Source organism: Schistocerca cancellata, chromosome 10 (assembly GCF_023864275.1).
Source record: "Schistocerca cancellata isolate TAMUIC-IGC-003103 chromosome 10, iqSchCanc2.1, whole genome shotgun sequence".
NCBI classification, from domain to species: domain Eukaryota; kingdom Metazoa; phylum Arthropoda; class Insecta; order Orthoptera; family Acrididae; genus Schistocerca; species Schistocerca cancellata.
Window position 1 is genome coordinate 3903218 of NC_064635.1, and position 14212 is coordinate 3917429.

Genomic DNA, 14212 nt, shown 5'->3' on the forward strand with positions numbered 1-14212 from the left:
AGGTGAAGTCTGGTATGTTGATGCAGTTTGAAGTTGGCTTGGTGGGTGATACCATCCAAGGAAACATGAAGTATAGAAAACTGCAGGATTTTGTAGGAGGAGTGAAGTCTTGTGGAGTGGAAATTTGCAGATGGGGGATGCAGGTCACAGAATAGGCGGATAAGTGTAAGAGATTGCTGCATTCGAAACTGTAAAAGAGCCTGGTGTAGAGCAGGATTACATTCAGAAACAGGGACTTCCAGTGTTAACCCTTTGGGAGTAATTCCCAGGGATAAGTAGTTTTCAAGAAATAGACTGTAGGACACTAATTTTGATAGTGCAAAAGCATGTTTTCAAAAAGAACTGATGTGTAATGGGGTGCAACACAGCAAGAAAGAATGGTCTGGAGTGTTGGAAATGGTAGGAGTGTCAAAAAAGAAAAGCAGAGTTTGGAAAAAGATAGAAAAATGGAAGAAAAGCAAGGAAAAAAATTCAGAAAAATCAGAAAGGAGGTAATGAGGGGATGATCTATATGAAGCAGGGGGGGGGAAAAAAAATTGGGAAAGCCATGAAAACAGACAAAATTTTAAAAATGGAGTAAACAGAAAGAGGTTCACAGGATAAAAATGTAAACTACTTAGCATAGTAATTAGAGAGATGTGGGAGACGGCAGTGAAAGTCGATCAGAGTGGTCTGGTGAAAAACAATTGCACAAAAAACATGAAGGAATTACTTATAAACACAGGACAGGTATACACTCGCGCGCACACACACCCATATCCAACCGCACATACACAGACACAAGCAGACATTTGTAAAGGCAAAGAGTTTTGGCAGAGATGTCAGTCAAGGCAGAAGTACAGCTGCAAAGATGTTGTTGAAAGACAGGTGGGGTATGAGCAGCGGCAACTTGAAATTAGCGGAGGTTGAGGCCTGGCGGATAACGAGAAGAGAGGATATACTGAAGGGCAAGTTCCCATCTCCGGAGTTGTGACAGGTTGGTGAAAGACGATCAGGAGAAGGCCCTGCAGTGTATTGAACTGAACTGTAAATTATTATATAGAAATTCGTAAATAACAATGGAATTGTTATATGCAAATAAAAATGGACCTGCCTGTGTGCACGGAATTCAGTACTAGAAAAGAAGTAGGGTCAAAATGTTAATTAATCTTGGTGATACAGATAAATAAACAAACACATTAGCACGTAAAATAGAAAACAGATGACAGTTTGAACGAGACAGACGATGAGGACTGCATGTAAAAGGATGATGGTGATGTGGGCTAATACAATAATGAAAACAATTATTTTTGACAAAATTATTTAATTGGATAGATAAAAAAAATCTACTAACCAAGGGGCAGCAGAACACAAACGTAAATGAAGGTTATAATTAGGTGTGCTTTCGGAGCCAGTGGCTCCTTCCTCGGGCAGAAGGGTTGAAAGGGAAGGAAGAGAAGTGAAGAAAAGGACTAGTGGGGTTTAGGAATAGGGAGACTTTGGAAAACTCTCCCAGAACCCCATCTCAGGGAGACTTGATGGACAGGACACAAAGGAATGACTGGTTGTTGAAGACTGCACTGAACGAGATTTGGTATCCTGATAGCTAAAGGGTGGAAGATACTGCAATATGCAATACAGAGATTACTGTCAAAACATGGTGCACAAGTTAATAAGAACAGAAAGCTAAGTGCTTTTATATGTGAAAGAGGTGGGGGCAGGGAAAAATACACACATTTGGAAAAGAAAGGATATAGAAAACTAAAAGGAGAGGAATACTGAGACTGAAGAAATTAACCTAAATTAGGGCCATGTGGGTGTCGAAAACTGAGGACTGTTGTAATGTCAGTTCCCACCTGTGGAGTTCTGAGAAACTACTGTCTGGTGGAAGAATCCAATCCACAATCTCTGTATTGCATATTGCTCTATCTTACACCCTTAAGCTCTCATCTGATGCAGTCCCCAACAGTATTTCCCTCTCATCATGTCCGGTGAGTCTCCCCTGGCCCGGGGGTTCTAGGTAATCTTTGCATACTCTCCCCATTACCCTAAACTTCACAAGCCCTTTTCCTTCTCTGCTCTTTCTTCCCCTTCAGCCCTCCTGCCAGGAGGAGGAGGAGGAGGAGGAGGAGTCACTGGCTCTGAAAGCTTTATCTGTGTATTTTCCTGCTGTTTCTTGGTGAGTAAATTTTTTATCTATTGAATTACAATATATATATATATATATATATATATATATATATATATATATATATATATATATATATATATATATATATATATATATATATAATTTTCAAAAATTAATTTCAAAGACACGTAATAAGGATAACATTGTGCTCAGCTAAACATTAACAAATTGTAATGCATGTTTGACAGACATCATGTATGGACTTGATGAATGCAGGTCCCACCAATGTATTGGCTGTCAAATACACATTATAATGTGTTAATGTTTAATTTCTGTACATAATGCCATTCTTATTATGTATCTTTGATATGTACTCATATTCTGTGATAAGACAGGTTTATAAATACAGATATTATGTTACCTTGAAGATGACATATCATTTAGGCATGTCAGATATTTTGTGACATTTCAACTTGCACTTGAGAATGACTGTAAAGCCGAAATCATGATGTGTGAAGTAAATTAATAGTAATTTACAGTCAAATAGCATAAATTTCTTTCAGAAATGCACCTGCTAGATGTTTGTGGTTAAGCACCACTTACTATCTTATAGCATGTTTTTGGGCAATGAAAACATTCATTTCTAAAGATGAAAATCAAACAATGGAAAATCCAGGATGGAATGTAACAATACCAGAGAAGGAAAGTTGCTACTCACCATATAGCGGAGATGCTGATTCGTGATAGGCACAACAAAAATATTCACACAGTTATAGCTTTTGGCTCCTGTCGTCTCTACTGTATTTGACAAAAGACTTTTTGTTACCATTATTGTGCTGTTTATTTAGAATTGGTGGCACCGATTCCCTATAAAGGCCCAGTCAGCCTCATTTCATTTATGATTAAATTGTAATGTTAGATATGCACGTTGATAGCATTTTTGAAAAAATTTGTTTTAAGAAAAAATTATGACTGAGGGTGACTGATTCATTGGTTTGTCTTGTTTTCAGGTTGGGGATAGGGTGACTCCGAAACTGGAGGAGCCTGCAGCAGCAACCAGTAAGTAACATCTGTGCATTATTTGGCACTGTGGTGAGAGAGGGGGAAAGTGTGCAAGCTGTTTCAAATGTTCAATTGTGTCACCTGACATTATGGTAATTTATACTGTGTGTCAGCATTCATTTAGCTATTTTGTGTGTTTGTGGAGATTAGTAAGTAATTAACTACAGTTGGCTGTTTGACCAGTGAAAGCAGCACAGGACAGATGTAGATGCACAAGTGTTGTCATCATCATCCTTGTCTTCAATTCAAAGACGGATTTGTGCCACAAATTTCTTGTCTCCCCAGTTCTGTCCAGTAACTTCTTATTAGTTATGCAATCTACTCATCTGATCTTCAGCATTCTTCTGTAGCAGCACATTTCAAAAGCCTCTATGCTCTTCTTGTTTTTGTTACTTCCATACATGGTAAACTATCTTCAGTTTTAACATATTTCCCTTCTTCAGAAACACTTTTCTTGCCGTTGCCAGTCTGCTTTTTATCTCTTCTCTACCATCAGTTATTTTGCTGCACAAATAGCAAAACTCATCTACTACTTTTACTTTTAATGCCTTGTTTCCCAATATAATCCCATCAGCATCACCTAATGTTAATTCAACCACATTCCATAATCCTTGTTTTGCTTCTGTTGATGTTCATCTGATATCCTCCTTTCAAGACACTGTCCATTCCATTCAACTGCTCTCCAAAGTCCTTTGCTACCTCTAACAGAATTACAATGTCATTGATAAACCTGAAAGTGTTTATTTCTTCTCCCTGAAATTTAATTCTTATTCTGAATTTTTCTCTAGTTTCGTTTACTGCTTGTTCAATGTACAAATTGAAAAATTTCGGGAACAGGCTAGAATCCAGTCGCACTACCTTCTCTATTCGTGCTTCCCTTTCATGCCGCCGACTCTTATACTTTCGTCTGGTTTCTGTAAAAGTTGTAAATACCTTTCACTCCCTGTATTTTACCACTGCTGCCTCCAGAATTTCAAAGAGATCATTTCACTCAGCTTAGTCAAAGCATTCCTCTAAGTCTACAAATGCCATAAATATTGGTTCCTTCTGTAAAGAATTTGTGTTAGTATTTTGCAACTGTGACTTATAAACCTGTAGTTCAGTAATATTCATACCTGTCAGCAGTTGCTTTCTTTGGAATTGGAATAATTACATTTTTCTTGAGCTTTGAGGGTATTTTACCTGTCTCATACATCTTGAACACCAGGTGGAATAATTTTGTCATAGCTGGCTCTCACAAGGCTATCGCTAGTTCTCACAGAATGTCATCTACCCCAGGTGCTTTGTTTTAACTTAGGTCTTTCAGTGCTCTATCAAATTCTGCTCGCAGTATTGTATCTTCTGTCTCATCTTCATCTACATCCTCTTCCCTTTCTATTATCTTAACTTCATCTCCCTTGTATAGATCCTATAAATATTCCTTCCACCTTTCTATTTTTCCTTGCAAGCGAACATCCCAAAGGTGTTCGGGGTCACATGCGGTTCCTCTTCATTGAAATATCTTGGATCAAACTCGTCTAGGGGTTGAACTGCATGTGTCGCGTTACACCCCTAAATTAGACACTTGTGACCCTGTGGTTAAATTGTCTGATTGATGCCAAGTTTGCGAAATTGTATGAAACGAAGTTAATGTAACATATAACAGTACTAATAATAATATTGGTAACTAAATTAACAACCCATAAATGATGTAAGCCACACAGTTGCGATTTGGTTAGAATAATGTTTATTCAGAAAGAAAACTAATAGCGAAAGTGGTCATATTTAGAATTACTATTACACGTGAGCGCATATCCGTTTGACACAGTTTGATCATTAACAGTCTCATTGCGAAACATAAGTCCACCTTAATATTTACACCGCTCAGAGTCTAAGTCCCACGATACCACACAAAGCGAAATTTTTTAAGTCGTTTCACTTCCTAGCTGCCTAAAGACCGACTGTCTGCTTTCGCGTCTCAGTCCGAACTGTACCCTTCAGTGTCTTCAGGCGACCTGTCCACTTTCGCATCTGTACCAGCCATGTCCCTCTGCTCGTCCCTGGCCGCGCTTCTCGCTCACTGCACGTACTCGCTCAACTGACTAGTGCAGTTCCCTTTCATGAAGTCGTCCATCTGATTGGCCACAGCTTATTCTACATTATTCTACATTATTTTACATTTAAAAATTTTTAAATAATCAAAGCTTGACCAGAATGAGATTTTCACTCTGCAGCGGAGTGTGCACTGATATGAAACTTCCTGGCAGATTAAAACTGTGTGCCGGACTGAGACTTGAACTTGGGATCTTTCCCTTTCGCGGGCAAGTGCTCTACCACCTGAGCTACCTAAAAACGACTCACACCCTGTCCTTACAGCCTTACTTCCGACAGTACCTCATCTCCTACCTTTCAAACTTTACAGAAGCTCTCCTTCGAAACTTGCAGGACTAGCACTCCTGTAAGAAAGGATATTGCAGAGACATGGCTTAGCCACAGCCTGGGGGATGTTTCCAGAATAAGATTTCACTCTGCAGCGGAGTGTGCGCTGATATGAAACTTCCTGGCAGATTAAAACTGTGTGCTGGACTGGGACTTGAACTCGGGACCTTTGCCTTTCGCGGGCAAGTGCTCTACCGTCTGAGCTTGTCCCAATTAGCTTTGTATCTGTATTGCACTGAAAATAGTGCTCAACAGTGTAAATATTGACAGAATGTACTCAGTGCCTCGTTTTATTAACTTGTGGTACCTGCTGTTGACAACAGTAATGCCCTCCTTACTTCACTGCCCTCAACTTTGCATGCAGTACTGCTCGGTTCTGTCTAGTGTTTTATATTCCGGTGTAGTTAGTTGCAATACATGGCACCTTGGAAGGGTTTTCTTACGGAGATATGCAGCTCAAATACGGGTTCACGGAATGCGGTGTTCGAGTGGCACGGTGACCCTGTGCTGAACTCTCTGCTCTGACGGCAGCTGCGTCACAGTACTTCGGAATTGGTCTGAGGGTTGTTACATTACTCTGTGTTGTGTGGTGTACAATTCAGTTGTTACGTGTTACGGTTTTTTTCACTGTTGGAAGGTATTTTCACAGAAATAAGGTGGATTGTGGTAGTAAACTGAATAATCCTAATTGCTTTATTAGGCTCGTTTCACACTGGGACACTTGTAACGGTCACCGGTGACTGTGGCGAACAGTTCTGGGTCACTGGTGTCCCACACTGCAGCTATTGCCAACTGATTAGTTGGTGAAATGGACTCGAGCGAGGAGGAACTGTTGTTAGTACTTGTAATGAGGAGGAGGAGGAGGAGGAGGAGGAGGAGGAGGAGAATGAAGACAAAACGTTCATTACACATACATCCACTGCTACGTGATCGGCTGGAGAAAGGATTGTATTACACCCTTTATGACGATCTGAGACAATCTGAGAAGAAGTTTTTTCAGTATTTTCGAATGTCAAAAACTTCATTTGATGAACTACTAGCATTCTCCTTGTAGGTTATTAACCTCCTTGCCTCGTACAGGGGTAGAAAATATATTTCGCTATTCTTGTGGTCCGAAAAATACGGTATTAAAGTGAAAAAAGAATATAGAACTTACCAATTTTGTTTCTTTCATCTATGCTCTTTTCATCAAAATCAGGCACAAACTTCGTAATAATTTCTTGCCACGCTTTCATTTTCATGACTTTGTTACTGTAGTCATCGCTTTTCATATCCCAAATAACGGGACGACTTTCCACTTCACTTATAAAAGCTCCTGTGTTGATGAACTCTAAACTCATGGCTGCACTGTGTGGAGAGCCACTGGGCTCAGCAACGGCTGCCTGTCTGTTGGCAACTCTGCACTGCTGTGTCTGTGATCGGTGTCCCAGTGTGAACACTCCAATACAACAAGCTAATGCATGTACGGCGGTGACCGCAGCGAACACAGTGTCGGTGTCCGTCACATGTGGCGAGGGTGAGTCACTGCTGGGTCACCGTGACTCGGTGACTCAGTGCAGTGTCCCGGTGTGAATGCTCCAATTCAAACGAAGGTATCTCTATCAGTGACCATCACCGGTGACCGTCACAAGTGTCCCAGTGTGAAACGAGCCTTACTCTGTAATCAGCTACTGGGGACCATGGGTCCCTTATACTAAAATACTCAGAAGGTATCCCTGAACAACCTCTGCAAGTTTGTTGGTGGAGTTCTGGTTCACACTGTATACTATCTGTGATTAGGACCACACTATCAATAAAGCAGATGTTGTCAATCCACTTTCTGCTTACCTCGACCCCACCTTCTAGTGTTTGTTGAAAAATTGCTGCTGAAGAAATGTGAATTTGTTTGTAGTTGGACAGGCCACTGTGCACCAGTTCAGCCTACTAGGAATGCCACTACGTTTCAGGTGTAAAGATGAAGCCCACAGAGGGGAGTACCGCCGACCCATCAGTCCGAGAGGAGGGCGACGGAGCGGGTCTGGATGTTGCCCGAGCAGGGCCGTCAGGCTGGGCAGGTGTCGTGCTGCCTGCCCCTACAGAAGCTGACACAGTAGCTGTGGCTGTTGAGGCCACCGGTGGCTCGCAGTCGGAAGATACCGGTGCAGCTCCATCAGATGGGCCAGAGGCTGAAGTGGGACCCTGCCAGGAACTGCCGCCCGTTCTCACACCTGCTGAAGTACGTTACACAGTCACATATGTTTGGGACAATACAATAGTAGTAGTAGTAGTAGTAGTAGTAGCAGCAGGAGCATCAGCAGGTTGTCGTCATCGTCATTGTTGTCGGCCACATCCACATTTCTTTCATTGTCAAATTTAAGATTCCTAGATGCCTTAGTATGTGTTCTATCAGTCTGTTCTTTTACTCAAGTTATACCACAAATTTCTTTTCTCCCCGAGTTGATTCGTTACCACCTCATTAATTATGTCATCTAACTTCCTAACCTTCAGCATTTTTTGTATAACCACATTTCAAAAACTATTAGGCTCTTCTTTTCCTGAACTACTTATTGTCCACATTTCCATTCCACACATGGTTACCCTGCAGATAAATATCTTCAAAAAGACTTCCTCATGCTTACTTCACTTTGTTAGAAAAATTTATGTTTTTCAGAAAATATTTTCTTACTATTACCAGTCTTCATTTATATCCTCTTTACTTGTTATCATTTCAGTTATTGGAATGTCCAAATAACAAAACTCATTTACTATTTCCATATTTCATTTTCTAATCCATTACCCTCAGCATCACATGGTTTATTTCAATTAGATGTTTTATTGTATATAATAGAGGGAAACATTCCACGTGGGAAAAATCGATGTTTTACTGTTGTTGATATTCATCTTATCTCTCTCCAAGTCACTGTGCATTGTGCTCACTGCTCTTCCAAGTCTTTTGCAGACTGGTGATCCTCAGTGTTTAACAACAGTGTAGGAAAAGGTAGATTGCTACTTACCATAAAGAATACATGTTAAGTTGCAGACAGGGACAATTAAGACACCTACCAAAGCTTCTGGCCACAGCCTTCATCAGCAAAACACACACACACACACACACACACACACACACACACACACACACAAACCACTCATACACACAAGCAGGCATACCTTTTACATACATGACTGCCAACTTCTATCCCTGTCTTCATTTCTTCAAAACCTCAACACTTTTCCTGCCATCCACTTCACCTGGTCATCATGCACCTAGAGGTTGACCACCACCTCTGATGGCTCCATCTGCACCTGTGTCCATATTAAACCCATCAACCACTGACAGTACCTACATTTTGATAGTTGTCATCCCTTTCACACAAAAACAAAAATCCACTGAGTGAGGTGGTGCAGTGCTGAGCACACTATATTCGCATTCGTGGGGTCGACAGTTCAAACCCACGTCCGGCCATCCTGATTTAGGTTTTTCGTGATTTCCATAAATCGCTTCAGGCAAGTGCTGGGATGGTTCCTTTGAAAGGGCTGAAAGGGCATGGCTAGTTTCCTTCCCCATCTTTCCCTGATCTGATGGGAGTGATGACCTCACTGTTTGGTCCCCTCCCCAAAATCAACCAAAAAATCCTTCCTGTACAACCTGGCACTTGGCAACAGTGTATCTGCACTGGAAATAACTCCCTTGTTCAGTATGCTGAGGGTCTCACCATGGCCTTCACAAATAGGCACTATCCTCCCAGAGGTAGTCCACAATAGATCTCCCATGCCATTTCCCGTCGCAGCTGCAGCGCTCCCACCCTCCCAGAGTACAGGGCACAAAGGAGTGCCCCCATTCGTCACTCAGTACCACTCTGGACTGGAACAACTGAACCACATCCTTTGCCATTTCCTTGATTACCTATTCTCATGCTCTGAAATGAGGACATTGTATCAGAGATCCTTCCCACCCCTCCTAACGTGGTGATGCCTCGCCTTCCCAACATCCGTAACATCTCAGTCGGCCTTTATGCCTCTCCCAATCCCAACCCTTTGCCACAAGGATCATATCCCTGAGGAAGACTGAGGTGCAAGACATGCCCAATCCACCTATGCAGTACATCCTATTCCAGTCCTGTCACATGTTTATCGTGCCCCATCAGGGGCTGGGCCACCTGTGAAAGCAGCCATATCATTCAACAGCTGTGCTGTAACCATTGGACAGCTTTTTATATTGGTATGACTACCAATCAGTTGTCCACCCAGATCAACGGCCACCGCCAAACTGTAGTCGAGAGCAAAATAGACACCATGTAGCACAACATGCAGCTGAGCATAACATGCTTGATTTCAATGGCAGCTTCACTACCCAAGCCATCTGGATGCTCCCTTCCACCACCAGCTTTTCTGAACTGTGCAGATGGGAATTGTTCTTCCAGCACATTCTGCACTCCTGTAATTATCCTGGCCTCGGCCTATGGTAACACACAGTCCCCACACACTCCATCCAACAGCTTCTGTCCCCTCTGTCCTATTATCTCTTCCCCATTCTCATCTTCGAGCCTCTTGGTTTGCTGCCCTCTGCCAATGCACCCACCCATCTTTTCCCACTCCTCTCATTCCTCCCCACCCCCACCCCCCCACGCTCCCACCCTCCCCACCACCCAGCCACACAATCTCTTGACACTGTGCCTGTTGGCATTCTACTCCCTGCACGCTACTTCATACAGCTTCCTGTGCCGCCCCCCCCCCTCCCCGCCCCACCACTCCACCCTTACATTGCAGTCCCTTCCTCTTTCCTGCCCCCCCCCCTCCAGAGTGCTGCTGTCATTACAAGTGATATTGAATTCTGGCCTGAGCTGCTGGAGTTAGCAGTCGTGTGTGTGCATGAGGTGTGCTTGCTTGTATGTATGTATGAATGGTATGTGTCTATCCCTTTCTGTTTTGCCGCTGAAGGCTGTGACTGAAAACCTTGTATAAATGTCTTTCAATTGTGCCTTTCTGCAACTTAAAAACACGTTTTCTTTACGGTAAGTAGCAGTCTTTATCTTCTACTACGTTGTTGATATTCGTACATGGAATTCCTGTTGTTTGAAACATCAATGTTTTTATTTCTTCTCCCTCCTGAGATTAGGACCTTCAGGCCCCTCTTTGCATCTATCCAGATTTCCTATGCAAGTAAACATTGCTATTTGTGTGATTCATGAGCAGTATATAATTAGGATGATTTCAATAAGTATATTAATTAATACATAGAATTTAAGGACTTTCAGTCTTGTTAACATTAAACAATTTCCTTATGTTCTTGGCGAACAAGTGTAATCACGTCTAACAGACACATACCGTAACAGACCAGAAGAAAATAATGGACCAGAGGAAGAGCAAGGAGCAGTAGGGTAAGATTAGCAATGGAGATGGAAAGAAGAAAACATTAATAAAACAGAATGGGCAAGGTATAGTGAGGGAAGCTACACCAGTGGTAGAAGAATAAGCTTTAACCTCATCTTGAATACAGAGTAGTTTCGGGTAAGACAGAGGTCACAGGGTAGTTTGTTTCACAGTCGTCTAGTTGCAGAGAGGTGCAGCTGATACGCCTACTTGTCTGATCTGGTTTTGCAGTTGGAGAGTGATGTAGGTATTTCTTATGTGAGGAAAGGTATTGAGAGCACCAGTGACTGATAAACAAGTGGAGCAAAGAGTGTGAAAATAGTGCCGTCTATCTAGTCACATCTAACCTAACTGAGTGTAGGAAGGACTAATACAATCAAACAAGGAGTTGTCTGTAGTTTTCATTATTTTTGCTTTATTGTACATCACATCAGTAAGGGTTTGGCAGGATAAAGCACAGAACTAGTTTTTGTTTTGTTTGAGGTGGAAATATTTTTCTAAACTTCTAAATTGCAAGTTGCAGCAGCTGAAGTTATGCCAAGGTTGTTCACCGTTTCTTGAAATGATAATTGGATACCATTGAGGAGTATCAGAGGGACTGTTTTGCGAAAATGTCAGTTGGTTGACTTTCAATGAGAGTTGATAGTGACCTGTGACATGTTAGGGTCTAGTTTAGGACTTAGGTTTCATCCCCATCGTGATATAGAGAAAAGATCATCCCAACTGTTAGGGCAGCAGCAGTGTTCTGAGGGCTGGCACTCACCTACAACTGGGTATCGTCAGCATAAAAGTAGTAGTTATAAGAGCGAAGCATCCATGATAAATGCCAGGAAAAGCAGTGGGTTGAGAATGGAACTTTGAGGGCCTCCAGGCAGCACATTTCTTGATCATGGCGTCTCTGACCCACAGATTTTGAGATAGCTATATTGATCTGTTTGAGAAATTCAGCTGTTTCAGTTTGGTAAGAACCCCATCAAAATTGATACTTTTGAAAGTTTTATATTGGCAGCTTCATATTAGATGATTAGACTTACAAATTGGAAAGGGTGTCATGCCACTTGCTGGAAGACAGTCTTAGAGTTTGGTAAATTGACTGTTAAAAGAAGTGGTAATTGGGAACTTTTTGATTGGAATGCTTGCTTTTGCAGAAAGCTAGAACATTTCTTCTGAAGTTGTCTTTACTTGGTTTCTTATTTTAACTCTGTTTAAGCTTTCAACAAATTATTGTTTCTGTCAAGAAACAGCATCATTTTCCCACTGGTGAACAAAATACTTCTCTGATTCAAGGTGTCTCTAGACATTATTTTTCTTTTCCCACTAAATTTGATGGATTATACAATCTGCTGAATACCAAAATCAATCTTTTGTGTTGTTAGGCTACATAGTTGTGTGACCTGTACTTGACAGTGCAACATGTAGATGTACTTAGTGTTTATGTAGAACTGAAAATCTCACGTTAGGTGAAGACTCTCAGCACAATTGATATATGTTCACAAGTTTTGTTCTCCGGACACTATAGTATGGACACTAACTGGCTGTAAATGGTTCTTGGCTACAATTGTAAACACACTACAATTAAGACTGCCAGAGGGGGAGGGACAGTGCAGGGAAATTCTCTCTCTCTCTCTCTCTCTCTCTCTCTCTCTCTCGGCCATTCTACACAGGTCTCTGTCGGTCCATTATGTTACATCGGCTGGTACATATTTCTCGAGTCAAAAACCTTTACCAACAGCCATATGTTTTGGTGTATTTTATTTTATATCTCAAATGTTACCAGTTTCAGCAACTCAATATTGCCATCTTCAGGCCCCAAGCGCTATTAGCGTATTAACAATCTTATCGAATGGTGCCATAAAACTGGAATCGTAAAGGTGATTGTTATGCATCAGATTCCTGTGAATGGTTGACACTGACTCAGTCAGTGATCGGATCTACGATTCCAGTTTTATGGAACCATTTGATAACATTGTTAATACGCAATAGCGTATGCGGCCTGAAGATTGCAATATTGATTTGCCGAAACTGGTGACATTTGAGATATAAAATAAAATAAACCAAAACATACGGCTGTTGGTAAAGTTTTTGAATCAAGAAATTCTACACAAGTGTTCTGTATTTAGGTAAAAGCAGATTGACACGTGGTCATAGAGTTGCCGATCCATTCTCATGTTGAGCATAGTAATTGGACTCCATGGTGGACTGGGCTTAGTGTCTTAGCTCGTTTCAAAATAAGAAAGTGACACACAACGTTTGGTAATAGCTACTACACAACAGCTTGTTGGGGTTCACAGTGTCCTAAACGAAATAGTCAAGGCTCGACTTGTACTGGTATTTGAAGCAACCCGTGGTCAGAACACTGGCCACCTAAACTACGACGTTAAAGTGTTCGCATGATATTGAGTTTTGAACTTTAGCTGGCAGACAGATGTGTTTGTTTCTTTGTTCTAAGATTCTGGGTCCCTTAACTGAGGCCCATGTCACATTACACCGTACACGTCTAGTACTGATTGTGTCGGATCACCCACAGTCGGGGGGCATCGGAAGTCAGAGTGCACTGATACGCCATTACATCCGCTTACTTTTTATTTTTCATGCTTATTCTTACACATATCATTTACAAACTGAACTTCTCCAGGTGATGTGTGGTACTGGCGACAGCAAATTGGTTACATTTTTGATATTTGTATTCAGAAAATAAAGCCATTTCAAACTCTGATAAAATAATTCATTTGGACACACTTTGTTACAAAATAGCATTTATTCGCATTTTGAGGCAGAATTTGCACCTGTACTTGCATATGACACAAATTCAAATTTTTCATTGCCCACTAACATCATGATTTCAGCAAGGAGAATTCACAGTGAGTGCGGAAGAAGCAGTGGGTGAGAAAGCCGCCGAGCCACCGCCGCCTCCCCTCTCTCCGTCTCCACTGTGTGGTGGTGGGCACCCAGCTGGGGCTGCGGCCGATGAAGGGGCGGCTGCTGAGGATGAAGGTGGAGCTCTGCTGCCTCCCGAGGTACTGCATGCTGGCTGTGTACTGCTGCTTCATCTTCTGCGCCTAAGGCCACTGGTGGGGATTTGCATCATGTGCGACAGTTGCTTATACATGTGGCTCAGAGCTGGCCATAGGTTCCAAGTCCATTATTACGTTGCTGTGTGTGAGACGGGCCGAGCAGCTATAGCTTCTTCTTAATGTTCGTTCTTTTCTGTCAATAGATCGCATGGCATGTTACATGCTGTCAGAAAGCTGATAAATTGATCTATTTGGTGGT

General features: G+C 41.8%; 1 protein-coding gene across 2 annotated transcripts in view; it reads left to right on the forward strand.

The window, feature by feature from the left end:
* LOC126106343 (uncharacterized) overlaps nt 1-14212 on the forward strand; it is a 106570-nt gene that overhangs the window by 55336 nt on the left and 37022 nt on the right. For both annotated transcript variants that reach the window (XM_049912594.1, XM_049912593.1), the window contains exons 9-11: nt 3121-3169; nt 7537-7805; nt 13786-13956. In XM_049912594.1, coding sequence (XP_049768551.1) covers nt 3121-3169; nt 7537-7805; nt 13786-13956 — 489 coding nt within the window. The remainder of the gene's footprint in view (nt 1-3120; nt 3170-7536; nt 7806-13785; nt 13957-14212) is intronic.